The sequence below is a fragment of the Condylura cristata genome, unplaced genomic scaffold, assembly GCF_000260355.1.
Source record: "Condylura cristata isolate star-nosed mole 26May11 unplaced genomic scaffold, ConCri1.0 scaffold00019, whole genome shotgun sequence".
In the NCBI taxonomy this organism is placed as follows: domain Eukaryota; kingdom Metazoa; phylum Chordata; class Mammalia; order Eulipotyphla; family Talpidae; genus Condylura; species Condylura cristata.
In genome coordinates, this window is record NW_004567120.1 from 1,885,155 (window position 1) to 1,900,244 (window position 15,090).

Here is a 15,090-nt window from a genome sequence, read left to right on the forward strand (position 1 = left end):
AGTGTACTTCATTGATCTGCCTGTTCTGCTCCCCACTCTGTCCCTGGTGAATCCTCTCACCCTCCACATCTCTGGCCTTACCCCAGTTCTATATGAATAACTAAATAAATCTTAAAAAAAAAAAAAGTGACCAAATCTGGGCCTCCCTGGTGGCCCAGAGGTTAAGGGTCAGCAATATCATCACAATGGCCAGAGTTCAATACCTGGCCAGGGAGCTGACCTACTTAAGGCACAGCAGACCTTTCCTGTCTCACTCACTGCTCCCCTTAGCAGTGTATTTCAGTAAATTCACCTGTCCTGCTCCCCACTTGGTCTCCAGTCAATCCTCTCACATCCTGCACCTCTGGCCTACAACCCAATTCTATACCCCCCCAAAAAAAAAAAGACTGAAAGAACGAATCTGAGCAGTTCTCTGCTAGCTCTGAGAGATAATACAGTAATGTGACTAAATTAATGACTGCTAGTAGGACTTTTAATTTGTGTTAAATGTGGAACACACAGTTTTTGGTATTAAGTGTATATAAGCAGGTTCCTCCTCTGAATGGGATTGAGTACTGCTTAAGATTCCCTTTAAATATAACAATCCTTCATGTTAAACAGTTCACTTAGGAATTAAGCTGCCTCTCACTTCTCCAAGGAGGAAATACAGACGGCCAACAGGCATATGAAAAAATGTTCAGCATCACTTGTAATAAGGGAAATGCAAATCAAAACCACATTGAGATCACATCAGTGAGAATGGCACATATTAAAACAACTAGCAACAACAAATGTTGGCAACGATGTGGAGAAAAAGGAACTCTCCTGCACTACTGGTGGGAATGCAAAATAGTACAACCACTATGCAAAACTGTTTTGGAAGTTTCTGAAACTGCTAAAAATGGAGCTTCCATATGACCCAGCAATCCCACTCCTAGGTATCTACCCAAAGGACACAAAAACATTAATTCAAAAGGACACCTGCACCCCTATGTATACTGCTGCTCTATTTATGATAGGGAAGATGTGGAATCAACCCAAATGCCCAAAAATAGATGACTGGATCAAGAAGATGTGGTACATATACACAATGGAATATTACTCAGCAATCAGAGAAGATAAACTTATGTCTTTTGCAGCAACATGGATTGAACTGGAAGGGATAATGCTTAGTGCAATTAGCCAGAAAGAAAAAGAAAAATACTGAGTAGTTTCACTTATAGTGGGAACATAAGAGATAAGGGGAAAAAATCAATTGTAATACAGTGAAAATAAAAAACAACAAATGACTATAAACCAGAGCCATTTTACAGGGGTGGCAAGGGGAACAGGATCAAAACTGGGGAGGGAAGAGCACACAGGACTGTGGTGATGGCACATGGGTGAACTGGTATGGGAAGTCCATGGGGATTACAACTGGGATGAAAAAAATGCACAAAATGAAGAATAATGTAAAAATAAATATATTTTTTAAAAAGAAATTAAGCTGTCTTAAAATCAAATAATGTGTCCTGAAACTAAAGTCCATATACAAATATCATGTTGTACAGTCTAAAGCAGAAATTAGGTATATCCTTCAACAACACTTTTTTACCATGCAGTCAACTAAAATATAGATGAATGGAGGCAAGTGATAAATAGCATTGCTGCTGAGTCTTGCATTTAATTTAAAAATTTTGGTATGAAGTCTACTGTAACTACAGTATCTTGGTGTTTCACAGTATTTCCTATGAAATGAATATAAATTAATACCAGGGCACACACTGTGTGTGCTTGATATGCAGCTCAGTAAGTTGCTCTGTGATAAGCTGAAAGACTTTCTGGTGTGTACTGGGTGGCAATCATTCACGTGACCTGTTTTAATGAGTGTTAAACAGCAATGGCAGAAATACTATAAAGCCTTTTCCCTTTGTCAGCAGATTATACGAGTCTGCCAGTCTTGTAAGATAGAAGGGCAATACAACAAAAACAGAAGGTGTCAAATAGTTCTAAAAGGAGAAATGCTTGCAAATGGAATTAATGTCATAGCTAAGTTAAAGCAGCTAAAATTTGCCATAAGGAGAAAGGCCTAGGTATTTTGCTTTATAGCACCTCCTATTGAAGTTCACTCAGAATATAGAAGAATGTACTCAATTTACAGAAACTTACAAAGAGAAATGTTAAGCACTGAGAGTTGAAGAATTTTTAGCAGTATTTACCTCTTCAGTAATTGAATCTAATGATGAAGTGGCTTCATCATAGAGAATGACTGGGGGGTCCTTTAAAATGGCTCTTGCAATCGCTACTCTTTGCTTTTCTCCTCCTGGTAAGAAAAACTTTGGTTTAAGGAAGCATAGCATAAAGACATCTTTTATGCTTCTACTATTTCCACTACTTATAACCACAAAATCATACCATCAACATTTACCTCTTTTACTGATCATTGTTGAATTTACCAAGCTATTAGAATCTAAGTTCACATATGATATCTTCTGTCAAACTATACTCCTGAAACATAAATGTAATTCTGATTTTGACTTCATGGAAGGCAAAAAGAATAAGGTAGGGTGGTTAGAACTTTGATTTTACAATTATTCCCCTTACCAGAAATATTCTCACTATACATGTTACTTTTTCTCATAGGTACTTCTGAGTAAAAAGCAATCCTAGAAAAATTTCAGTATTAGAGAATCAACAAAGAAAAAAAAAATTAGTATATGAAACCCCAAAACTTCAAGACACAAATTCCTGAAATTACCAATAACTAAATTATGTCAACATATAAAAGTACCATATTGAAGGATATTTTCTCACATAAGCTATTATTTTAACAGCTTATTTACAAGTTAAGGGTGTATATTTGATATCTTCATCTCGGTTATTTGTCATGGTTCTCAAACAGCAACATTTGAAAATTAAAAGGAAACAGAGGTCTAGAAAGGTTAAGTGATCTGCTCAAAATTACAAAGTTCCAGTGGCATCTGGAGTTGACCTGATTGACTCCCAATCCAGTGCTCTTCCTATTACAATATGCAAGCCTTTTTATGGTGAAATACATTACCGTAAAAATAATGGGACTCTGGTAGGTCTTAAGTTATTAATCTTACAAAGAACTACAGTTGAAAGTATAGATGTCCCCTTTTGGTTTATTTTCTTGTCTAATATCCATTAATTTACAAATGTCTGAAAAAACTTACATTTTTCAGCTTCAGTAACCTCTCCAGGAAAAAAGGTATCCCTGTCAATTATCTGGTGTACCAAGAATTATTTTATGTTTATTTGTTCTACATGACTACATTAAAAAAATAAAGGGTGTGCTTCTTTCTACTAGTAAGTTTATAGTGATACTATCCCTATCCTCCCCGATCTCATAAGATCATAATTCTACAATGATGCTAGGCATCATATCAGAGTTATCTGCTTACCTAACTAGCAACTCAGCACCAGAAAGCTCCTAACAGAGGCAGAAACTTAGAGTAAGACTAGTTTTGGCATATATCTGAAATTTCAAGTGAAAAAAACCAACCAGTTTTAACTGTATTTAATAGAATTTTGTAACCTGGAGAAGAATGGTTTGTTTGTTCCTAATATAACTTTTGGCATAGGTGCTAAATAATATATTACTCATTTTAAGAGGTTTGGTTGTAAGGAGATAAGAACAAAGTATCTTCAGTCAATCCCACCCTCAAAGGCAAGCAGAGAGGAAGGGAAAAAAAGAATATGGCATAGTTGTGTGAGGCAGTCATACTGAGAGGATAGTCTATATTATGTGAGGAGCTCTAGAATTAGTCAAATGGACACACAATTTGAGGGTGGGCTAGTAATTGGAACTATACCTATTAAGAGTGATAGTAATGAACAGATGTAGACTGAAATGATTTGAGTATCCTGTATTATCAAGTAATAACCAAATAACTATTATAAAACAACTTAACCTGAAAATAATCTGTTTAGGATTTTCTAAAACTATATCAAAATTTTCTAAGTATAAATTCCTTCTGTTTATGTGCCATCTTTTAAATTTAACTCTAAAATCATTTAGCATAGTAATTTGCAAACAGTATGTAGCTACTCAATGTTATAAAATGATACCAATTTTTAATGGCCAAGGACTAAATTTGTACTCTATTATTACATTTATAGAAAATGGCTCTGACAAATTAAACTCTGAAAGAAGTATACCAGTGAGTAGTAGGTCTAAACTATTTGATTACCTGAAAGCTTGAGTCCTCGTTCCCCTACTTGGGTATCATATCCATGTGGCATTCGAAGAATTGCATCATGGAGTCCAGCTAACTTTGCCACTGCATACACCTCCTCAGGTGAAGCATTGATGTTTCCATATAAGAGGTTGTAGTATATGGTATTATGAAAGAGGACAGCATCCTGCAGCAGATTTACACAAATATACATATATGTGTATGTATGTTCATTAGAAAACATTTAAACAATACATAAAGGAATGGTTAACAATATGTGATAGCCCCTTTAAACATCCCCTCAACCCAGCCATCCCATTTTCCTTGCTAGATCTAATCACCATGAACAATTAGTCATGTAGCATCAGATACTATTTCAATTCACTTGCACTCCTAAATATATACTTTTTTTTCCAACTCAAGTGGGGTCATACCATATATATTCTATATTTATCCATTCCCATACTGATGAACCTTAATATGGTTTTCAAATTTTCATTACTACAATGTTGAAATAAAATATCATTGTATATATGAGTTTGTGGTCTATATATTTCTGTAAGAAGGATTCCTAGAAGGTGACTTAGCAGCTAAAAGGTAAGCATACATTTGTCCTTTGATAGTACTGCCCAACTCTTCTAAAAATGCTCCAAGAGCATACATTCCAACCAATGTGCAGGATGGTACCAGTTCCTTATGTACTCAACAACTCTGGATATTAAAAATTAGTTGTTGGGCCTCCCTGGTAGTGCAGGGATTAAAGTCTCAGTGCTATCAGGCTACTGCAACGGGAGTTTGATCCCCAGCCAGAGAACTAACCCACATGGTGGAGTAGACCTCTCCTGTTTCTCTCGCTATTCCCCATTCTGTCTCTGGTGAATCCTCTCACCCCACCTCACCTGTGGCCTACACCCCAGTTCTTATTTGCATAAATAAAAAAATCTTTAAAATATTAGTTGTTTTCATTTTTAGGGATAAAATGTGTTATGTTTCAGTTAGCATTTCCTGGCATTCTTCAAAGAAACAGAACAAAGATTACTGAAATTCATACAGAACCACAAAAATCCCTGGATAGCCAAAGTTTTCCTGACTAAAAAGGGGGAAAATGGATATATCCCAATTTGATTTGAAACTATTCTATAAAGCCACAATAATTAAAACTATATGGCACTATATAAAAATAGACACATAGACCAAAAGAATAGAATTGAAAGTCCAGAAATAAAACCACACATTTATGGACAACTAATTTACAACAAAGGAGCAAAGTAAATATGTTGGAACAAGGAAAGCCTCTTCAATAAATGGAGTTGGGAAAACTGGACTGCCCAATACAGAAGAATGAAACTAGACCACTATCTCACACTATACACAAAAATCAACTCAAAATGGATGAAAGACTTGGATGTAAGAACCGAATCCATAAATACACAGAAGAAAACATAGACAAAACACTCCATGACATAAACTTCAGAAACCTCTTTGAGACTCATCTCCAGCAGGAAGGAAAACAAAGGAGAAAATAAACAAATAGGACTTTACAAACTAGAAATATTCTGTATAGTGGGAAGAGGCAGTAAGCAAAATATAAAGACACCCCCCCTCCCGAATGGTAGAAAATATTTGCACATCATACACTTGACAAGGGACCAATATCAAAGAACTACAAAAAGCTCATACAATTCAACAAAAACAAAGCAAACAATCTAATCAAAAAAGGGCAGCAGAACCAAAAAGGCAATTCTACAAAGAAGACATGGAGATGGAAACAAGCATATGAAAAAATGTTCATCATCACTTATCAGGGAAATGTAAAGCATATGGAAAAAGGTTCATCATCACTTATCAGGGAAATGCAAAACAAAAAACCACAATGAGATACCACCTCACACTTGTGAAAAGGACTCAAATCACAAAAACCAAAACAAATGCTGGTGAAGGTATGGAGAAAAAGGGAACTTCTACAACCTTTTGTGGGAACGAAAAGTATGGAAGTTCCTCAAAAGACTACAAAAATGGATCTACCATAAAACCCAGCAATACTACTCCTACGTATCTACCCAAAGAATGCAAAAACACTATTTCTAAAAAAAAAAAAAAAAACATACAGCACTATTTGCAGCAGCCAACATATGAAAACAACCTAAATGTTTCAGAATGGATGAGTGGATCAAGAAGATACTATTCAGTGATCAAAAATATAAACTAATGTCATTTGTGGCAACTTGGATGGAAATGGAAGGGGTCAAACCTGTGCTGCAATAGCTGAGGATTGCTTCACAGGGCTGCGCTTTAACCCCCTGCACTACCAGGAAGGCCCTAAATGTATTACATCTAATCCATGATAATTATCTTTCCTCTTAAGAAAGACAGTTTCATTATTTTAGATGATGAAACTGTGACCCAAGATCACAGAAGAGTTTTAAGAGTTAGAGCTGGGTATAGATTCCAGTTGTTTGACTTCAATCTCAACTATTTCTTCTATGTTATACTATCTTTTTAAGGCTTAGAAATCTAGCATGCAGACTACATTCCCATTTATTTTGTCTTTTTGGTAACAGATTTGACCTTCAGGGCTTAACACTTCCTACTACTTTAGCATATGTTGATTTCTTAGACACAAATTATTTGTGTAAAAGATCCACTAACTCAATAAATATTCTTCTAAGTAGACTTTGTCTTTTTGTGGTATATATACACAATGGAATATTACTCAGCTTTTAAAAGAGATAACCTCTTGCCATATATAGATGGAGCTGGAGGGGATTACATTAAGCTGAGTAAGTAGAAAAAGAAAGGTCAATACTAGATGGTGTCACTTATATGTGAATATAGAGAAACCAAACAAAGGGCAGGATAAAGCCAAATTAACAACAAACCCTAGAAAGCTGACTACAGAACTGAGGCTACTAGGAGAGGGGACTGGAGAGAGATAACAAAGTGGGGAGGGAGCACAATGGACTATGGGAATGGACTGTGGTGCTTTGGTGATGGTGTGGTGTGGTATAGGAACAACACCTGAAGGGGGAGATCTTACACCCCTAAAACACAAATAACGTTGTAAACCAATTATAGCTCAATTTTTAAAAAAAGATATATATAAAGAGAAAATAACTAAAGAATAATAAAAAAAATTAAATACCTGAGGTACCACTCCCACTGCTTTCCGAAGACTTTCTAGGCTTACATCTTGTATATTTTGACCAGCAAGATAAATGTTACCCTTTTGAGGCTCATAGAAGCGAAATAATAGCCTCACTATTGTGCTCTTCCTGAAATTGGAGACAAGGAAAGTTTATTTGGCTCTTACTGGCATTAGGGAGCCCCTGCTTTTAAACGACTGTCCACATTTTATTATGATAAAAAAATCAGATTGGGAAACAGCAATCAATGATATAGAATTTTATAAACAACTGAATTACCCACCCTGACCCACTACCTCCAACAATGGCCACTTTTTTTCCTGCAGGGACTTCAAAAGATACACCACTAAGGACTTTCTGCCCCTCAATGTATTCGAAATGCACATTATCAAAGGCCACTGTAGCTGTCTGTGGTGAGATCTGAAGGGGCAATGCCATTACTTTGTCCTGTGAGAAAAAAGAAAAAAAAGTCACTTTACATACACCACTTAAGGGTATGTAGAAAATTTTCTAATTCACAGAAAAAGTAAATTAATACAGAAGGAGGTTTTCAAGTGGAGTTAGATTATTTTCAACCATGCTGATAAAGATTTGATTTTCACACTTCAATGATAAAGTAAAGAAAGTGATTTCTGAGCAATTTGCAGGGAGGGGATAGAGGGAAAGTGGGCAGGGAATTAAGGAGGTCTACTACCTGAGGAGAGATGATTAACATTTTATATTATTATTAGCAGAAATAAATCAAGTGCAAGTACAAATCATCAATTAAAAAAATTTAGGGTTTAGGTATAATGTTCTTTGCCAAAGCCATAAGGTTTCTAACCAAGAAGTAAATGCTATCAGAACCTCTTAATACATGGCAATCCCAATTTCTGCAAAAAATGAATTTGGTGACATGGTACTTTAAGAATATTCCCCTAAAACAATCTTATCAATGGAAGATGCGCAAATTCTTTTGAAAGGCAATAAGGATATTACTTACTTTAATCCGTGTGTCTACTTTGAGTAGAGTAAACAAGGTGTTCATGTCTATGAGTGCTTGTCTAGTTTCTCTATATACAGTTCCCAGAAAATTAAGAGGTAGCGAAAGCTGAAACAGCAGTCCATTCACCATTACTAGATCTCCAACAGTTAGGGTACCTTAACATAAAGTTGGTAGAAGGAAAAAAAGGACATTTCAGATATTATAAACTTATCCAGTTTAAGACAGAAAAATTACAGTTTTACTCTGAAATACAGTTCAAAATGTACATAATCAGAAACTGTTATACCTACTGTAATTTCAAAACAATTTAATCCACCACTTAGAAATTTAAGGAATTTGATCTATGCTAAGTAGAATGGGTTAAAAGCCCACCCATAATTCACCATACATTATGCATATATGTGGTTTAAGATAGAAATACAGAAGGCTAACAATTTCTCCTTTCCTCCTAAGATACTAACAATTTTCTCTGTAATATAAAACAGAAACTTACAAAAAAGAACATATATTAAAAATTGGAGCAATGGATATCATGATGATAAAACATTCAGGTCACAGTGAATGAATAAATTTTAATTGAGTAAGTTAAAGAAAAAGTAATGCAGATACCATTTACTTTTAAAATTTTACGCAAATGAAAAACTAATAGAACACAGAATACTAATATTAAAAAAAACTGCTTGCATTTTATTTTGACTTAACACTAAATTATTACATTGCTTTCTAGGTCTACAAATTAGAAATAGGAGATGCTAAAAAAGTCACTTCTGAAAAAACTAGTGTGTGTAAACCACAATCCCAATCAACAAGAGCCAGTGCTAAATATGCAGCATTAAACTAAAGAAAGTTAAAAAATATTACCATGCAAAAAGAAAATAGGTTTGATACAAAAAGGAAAGTACTCTAAGGGTGTCAAAACACCTTACTGACTCTGCTTTATAATTAAAACTAATACATGCATTCCTTTCATTAATCTTTATTTATAAAGGTTAAGTAAAATGTAGCTAAAAACCACAGATCCATTACCTGCCACAATTCCCTGACTGGCAAGCACCATTATTGCCGTTAAACCAACACTGAAAATAGCATTTTGACCAAAGTTCAGCATGGCCAGAGTAGAAGTACTTTTCAGTGAAGCAGTCTCGTATGACTTCAAAAATCCATCATATCTTTGTGCTTCATAGTTTTCATTATTAAAATACTATAAAATATACAGAAATTGCAATTATATAAACATAACTTATTCTCTACAGTATCCTTTTCACCCAATTTCATGTACAGATGATTTTGTATTGCATATTCCATTCTAAAACTGACTTCTTCATGCATTGGATTATGATATTTCTGCAGCTTTCCAAAATGAACTGTATTTGAAAAGTCCATACAATTCATCTCAAAAACATTTACTGAATGATTAATTTAAAACTGGATCTAAAAATAACTGTCAGTTTCCCTTCCTTCACAAAGACTTCTCCTAATTCCCCCAAGACTCTGAAATGGCAGTTCTCACTACTGCAATGCATTATAACTTCAAGTATGGCCACCTGCATACTTTAACTCTTATTATATTAGCAAATTCTGGGAGGACAAGAATTAAGTATTAATCATTTTTTACCACCATTGTCCATTGCAGCACTTACCATAATGCTTTGCATGTAAGAGACATTCAGTAATATAACAAATGAACAAATAAATGAAAGAATGAAAAGCACAATGCTAGCCACTCTGAGGAGTATAGAACCAGAATTTTATATACCATTTTGATTAGCTTAGTGTTTACTCTGAACACTAAATATGCTGACCATACTTTTATCACTTATAAATTAATTTGAAAGGTAAAATTCTGATGGGGTTAACCAAAAACTGAAGTGAACAGGGTGATTTCTAAACAATATAAAAACAGTAAGTACTATTATTCCATTACACCTAGAAATGTTATCTTAATCTAAAGCTCTAACTTACAGCACACATTAAATTAAATGACAGACCAAATCTTAGTGCAATGGGAAAGACAGAAGAAAGTATAATTAAAACATATTACCTTTACAGTTTCATAATTTAGAAGTGAATCGATGGCAGCATTACCTGCATCATTATCAGCTTTGTTCATTTCTATTCTAAATCTAGTTCTGCAAGACAAAGATTTGCATAGGTGTGAAACGTCCACTACAAAAGCATACCAAGTTTCTGAGCCTTGCCTGGCCTCTGGGGAATATCTTACCTCCACCGTGTGACAGCCACTGTGAACGCAGTATATGCACCAAGTGTCCCAAGGGTCACCAGTGCAAACTGGGCACCACATTTGTAATACTGGAAAAAGTAACAGAAGAAATGAGAAACACTCACTGTTTCTGGCATACAGTTTACAGAATACAACAGAAAATCTCAGTTAAAAAAATTTAATAGGCCCTCCCTGGTGGCGCAGCGGGTTAAAGCGCAGCACTAAGAAGCTAAAGCCACTTCTGCATGAGTTAGATTCCTGCCTGCCCCGGAGGTGACCACATGGCGTGGCAGACCTCTCCTGGCCCGCCCGCTGCTCCCCTCAGCAGTGTGCTTCGTCGATCTGCCTGTTCTGCTCCCCACTCTGTCTCTGGTGAAGTCTCTCGCCGCCCCTGAGCCTCTGGCCTGTACCCCAGTTCTGTAAGCACAAATAAATAAATCTTTGAAAACAATTTAATAAAAAGAATTTGATAGGAAATGTATAAGTGAAAAATTGGGTGAGAAACCAAATTCCATAGATAATCCACTTTGAGTAACAAGAAAATCAAACCGCACTTGCCACCCTGATAACTACTGCCAAATGCTGACAATAAAATTAATACATAAGCCTTCAGAGAAATAAAAATATATACGTACATTTTAATTATGAAATATGAAGCTGCTTAAAATAGTGTAAATGAATAGCAACCTAAATAATATGAGCATGCCAGTCCAATGTCACACATAAAAATTGTGCTAACACGGGACTATGGTGGTGGCACACGGGTGACTCGGTGATGGGAAAACCACCGGGATTACAATTGAGATTTAAAAAAATGTACAAAATGGTGTAAAAATAAACTATTATATTATAAAAAATGTGAAAACAAAAAACTGCAAGCATTAATTAAATAACAGATCTATGTTTAAAACTCTACAGCGTTTTATAGTAGCAATATGCTAAAGACTTTGGACAGTCCCCTGAAGCTTGCAGCAAAACAATTAAATGAACCGAACAATCCTTCTAGCACGCGAAATTTTGCTTTTTAACTATGGGCATGTAATAACACAATAGCTTCCAGTACTAAAGAGCTGCTAAAGAATATGTATGATAAAAGTCTGTTATGAAAAATGCTTTACTTACCAAAACACCACTGACAAGAGACACCTCAAATATGATGGGGAGAAGATTAAACACTAAAGCACTCAGGACAAAACTGATACCCCTTGTCCCTCTGTCAATAGCCTTCGATAAAGCTCCCGTCTGTCTGCTCAGGTGGAAAGCCAGATCCAGGTTGTGGAGATGGAGAAAGACATTTTTGGCTATTCTTCGGATAGAATTTTGGGCTACCTTGCCAAACACTGCATTTCGAACTTCATTAAAAAAAGCAGCTCCAGCTCTTGATACACCATCTAACAATATATATATTCAAAAGAAAAAAAATGGGTTATAAAAGCATTGGTATCAGGCATGTAAAAACAACTAGGTTTTATTCATTATGTATAATGAATGAATATATCACAAAACATCTACATAATAAGAAATTTGGTAGCACAGAGCCTAGGAAAAACCAATCTTTCCACCAACCATGGATCCCTCTCAGTGTAATTTCCCCCTATATAGTTAGGGGAAGTTGATTTTTCCAATACAATACTTTTAATAAATAGCAGCCCATAAGGCCTTATTGTGTATAAATGTACAGTATCTGTGAAGGTTTTCTGATCCAACTCAATTTCCCCAAATAAAAAAATGATAAAATTTAGCTCCTGAAAAATCTCATGTCTTGACAAAAGTATGTCCATACTCACGTCTCTGAGTCAGAGAGAGGCCAATTTAATGCAAGGGAACATAAAGCATCACATCCTGTTCACTACAAACTGTACATTTACATCATGGCTGCTGACTATAATTTAACAAAGCATTAATGTACATACCTTGCTATTTAGGTATCTCCTAATTAAGAGCTAACAAAGACGGCAAGAAAGTAACTTTGCTGAGTAGGTATAAGAATAACATGTGAGGATTTTAACTGTTAAAAGTAACTGTTATGGGCCCTCCCTTGTGGCGCAGTGGGTTGAAGCACAGCACTAAGAAGCTTGAGCCACTTCTGCATGAGTTCGATTCCTGCCTGCCCCGGAGGAGATCCACATGGTGAGAAGACCCCTCCTGACCCGCCCACTGCTCCACTCAGCAGTGTACTTCATCGATCTGCCTGTTCTGCTCCCCGCTCTCTCTGGTGAATCCTCTCACCCTTCACATCTCTAGCCTGTACCCCAGTTTTATATGAATAAATAAATCTTTTTTAAAAAAAGTAACTTATGAATTTAATGTTTTGTTTAATGTTTCTGTTTTCTAGAACTTGAAAAATGAGACTTGTTAGGAAATATTTGGAAAGTAAATCACACAATTTTAAAAGACTACATATCATTAAAAAAAACTTTCACATAAAATGATAAATGTCCAAAATGCTAAGTTGTGTTTGCAGTGAAATACGATGCTCAAATATAATGAAACTCCCTTGAAGAAAGTCAACACCTGTAGACAGATTAAAGAATCACATACAACCAATCAGAACTGCCGTTGCCATGGTTGCAACTGTATTTGGGGCATCACTCAGGTTCAGCATGTTTCCCGACATCTGGTTCAGGCTGTCTACAGCATATTTAAACATGAAAGGAACCACAATATTCAAGGCCTAAAAACATAAAAACAGCAATTACCCACCATATGCAAAGTATTCATTTATAAAAGTACAACTATTTAACTCAAATTAGTATTTATGGCAATGTTTAGATATTAGCCATTTACTAGTATTGGGATGGGTTTATACAGATAAAATTTTTGGCATTTGGAAGAGCTGTCGCTTCAGAAGTCCTACCTCACGCTGCCATGTTAATATTCATTTATAAGTCTTGTGCATTAGTCAAATGCTCTTCTCCACAAAATCACCCAAACTGTTCCCTGTCATCTGAAATTCTACAGTTTGTAGTATTTACAGTAAAGCACTTTTTATTATAGTTCTTTGTGCATATGTTTTCCTTTCTCTAGGAAAAGATCCTTGAGGATCTCAATCACATTCCTCTTTTTGCCTCATCCATGCTGAATACACTGTTTTGTGTGTAGTCGGTATTCAATAAGTATATATAAAAATAATATAAAAATAATGTTTATCAAAATACTGATAAAATTGAAATTGCATAGTAAAAAGTATCTTCAAAACAAATTACAAGTATCTGTGGCTACTTTACCATTGGGGAGAAACCCAACAGTGACAGATCTATTTGCCCCACAAAAAGATTCCTTTGTTTTAACATCATTGAATACTAAATTAAGCTTTTAAAAACCAACCAATTTCTCGCATGAGAATACATCTAAAATATGAAAATTAGTCATTCACATTTCATACTTTATACAAAGTTTAGAGGATCAAAAACAACAATCATCATTTCAGTAAAGGAAGTTGGTCAGACCATTGGCTTTTTTTTTAGAAACTAAATTAATACACATTAATATGAAAACAATTCTATGATGTTTAACAGAAACACTGAAATCCCAGCTCTTCTTAATTTTTCATTATAATGTTATTCATCTTTGTTAAATATAAAGGATCTATTGCCAACAACCCTATTTTAGCTACAAGTGATGACAGGAGTTATGAAAATCTTACAAAGTAAGATTTCAAAGTAAGGTATATAAGTGTCTTACCAATGAAATTGTAGCTCTAATATCCAACAATATCATTAAAATACACTGCAGATGTTGGAATACTATGGGATAAATTGCTTGAAACTTAAGGTTTCTAATTTCTAAAATATAATTTAACAACAGGTTTCAAGTAGTATAAACTTTTCAGTTCTGATTCCCATATAACCTCAGGCTCTTGCTTCTGTTTGAAATGGTCTCCTCACCCTTTCTACCTCTCTACCTTTCATTCTTCAAAACCCACTTTGAATCTCATTCCCATCATGATACCTTCTCGGAAGCCTGCAGCCACTTCGGCACTTTCTATTTTCCAACTCCTCTTTTTCATAAGTTATATATCAGTATTTATTATTTTTATTATGTATTTATTGTTTACTTCACCTGTACTTGAACATATACAGGTGTACTGCTTTCTCAAACCCAGCGGCAAACTTTTGTGTGAAATCAAAACACTTCGTGAACAAGAGCTATATGAGTCAAGTATAGTGTTAGGTACCTTTCACAGAAATGAGAGCTGCATCAAGTAAGAATTCCATGTAATGGGTAGTATTGTGATAGTTAAGGAAATTCATAAGGTTTTAAGGAAACTCACAAGGTTAAAGAAAATGAGGTTTAGTAATTTGTCTGGTACACTGTAGAACTGGAATTAAAATCCAGGTCTGACTTGAAAGTCAGAATTTTTTCTAGTGTACCATAGCCATATCAGCAGCTTATAAGGCAGGAACCATATATTTTACTGCTTTTGCATTCAAAATGGGTGCTCCTAAATGTACTATTTATACTAGTACTGCTATAAAGTATATTATAGTCAATTTAAACAAATTTGAGCACAATCCAAGCTCTCTCTCTCTCTCTCTCTCTCTCTCTCTCTCTCTCTCTCTCTCTCTCTCTCTCTCTCTCTCT

The 15,090-nt window shown here is 35.1% G+C and overlaps 1 protein-coding gene across 2 annotated transcripts in view; it reads right to left on the reverse strand.

Moving 5' to 3' along the window:
• ABCB7 (ATP-binding cassette, sub-family B (MDR/TAP), member 7) overlaps positions 1-15,090 on the reverse strand; it is an 81,730-nt gene that overhangs the window by 7,631 nt on the left and 59,009 nt on the right. For both annotated transcript variants that reach the window (XM_004685594.2, XM_004685593.2), the window contains exons 5-14: positions 13,048-13,180; positions 11,629-11,897; positions 10,507-10,595; positions 10,327-10,414; positions 9,312-9,486; positions 8,283-8,440; positions 7,584-7,747; positions 7,300-7,429; positions 4,173-4,344; positions 2,178-2,281 (exon numbers count right to left, since the gene is read on the reverse strand). In XM_004685594.2, coding sequence (XP_004685651.1) covers positions 2,178-2,281; positions 4,173-4,344; positions 7,300-7,429; positions 7,584-7,747; positions 8,283-8,440; positions 9,312-9,486; positions 10,327-10,414; positions 10,507-10,595; positions 11,629-11,897; positions 13,048-13,180 — 1,482 coding nt within the window. The remainder of the gene's footprint in view (positions 1-2,177; positions 2,282-4,172; positions 4,345-7,299; positions 7,430-7,583; positions 7,748-8,282; positions 8,441-9,311; positions 9,487-10,326; positions 10,415-10,506; positions 10,596-11,628; positions 11,898-13,047; positions 13,181-15,090) is intronic.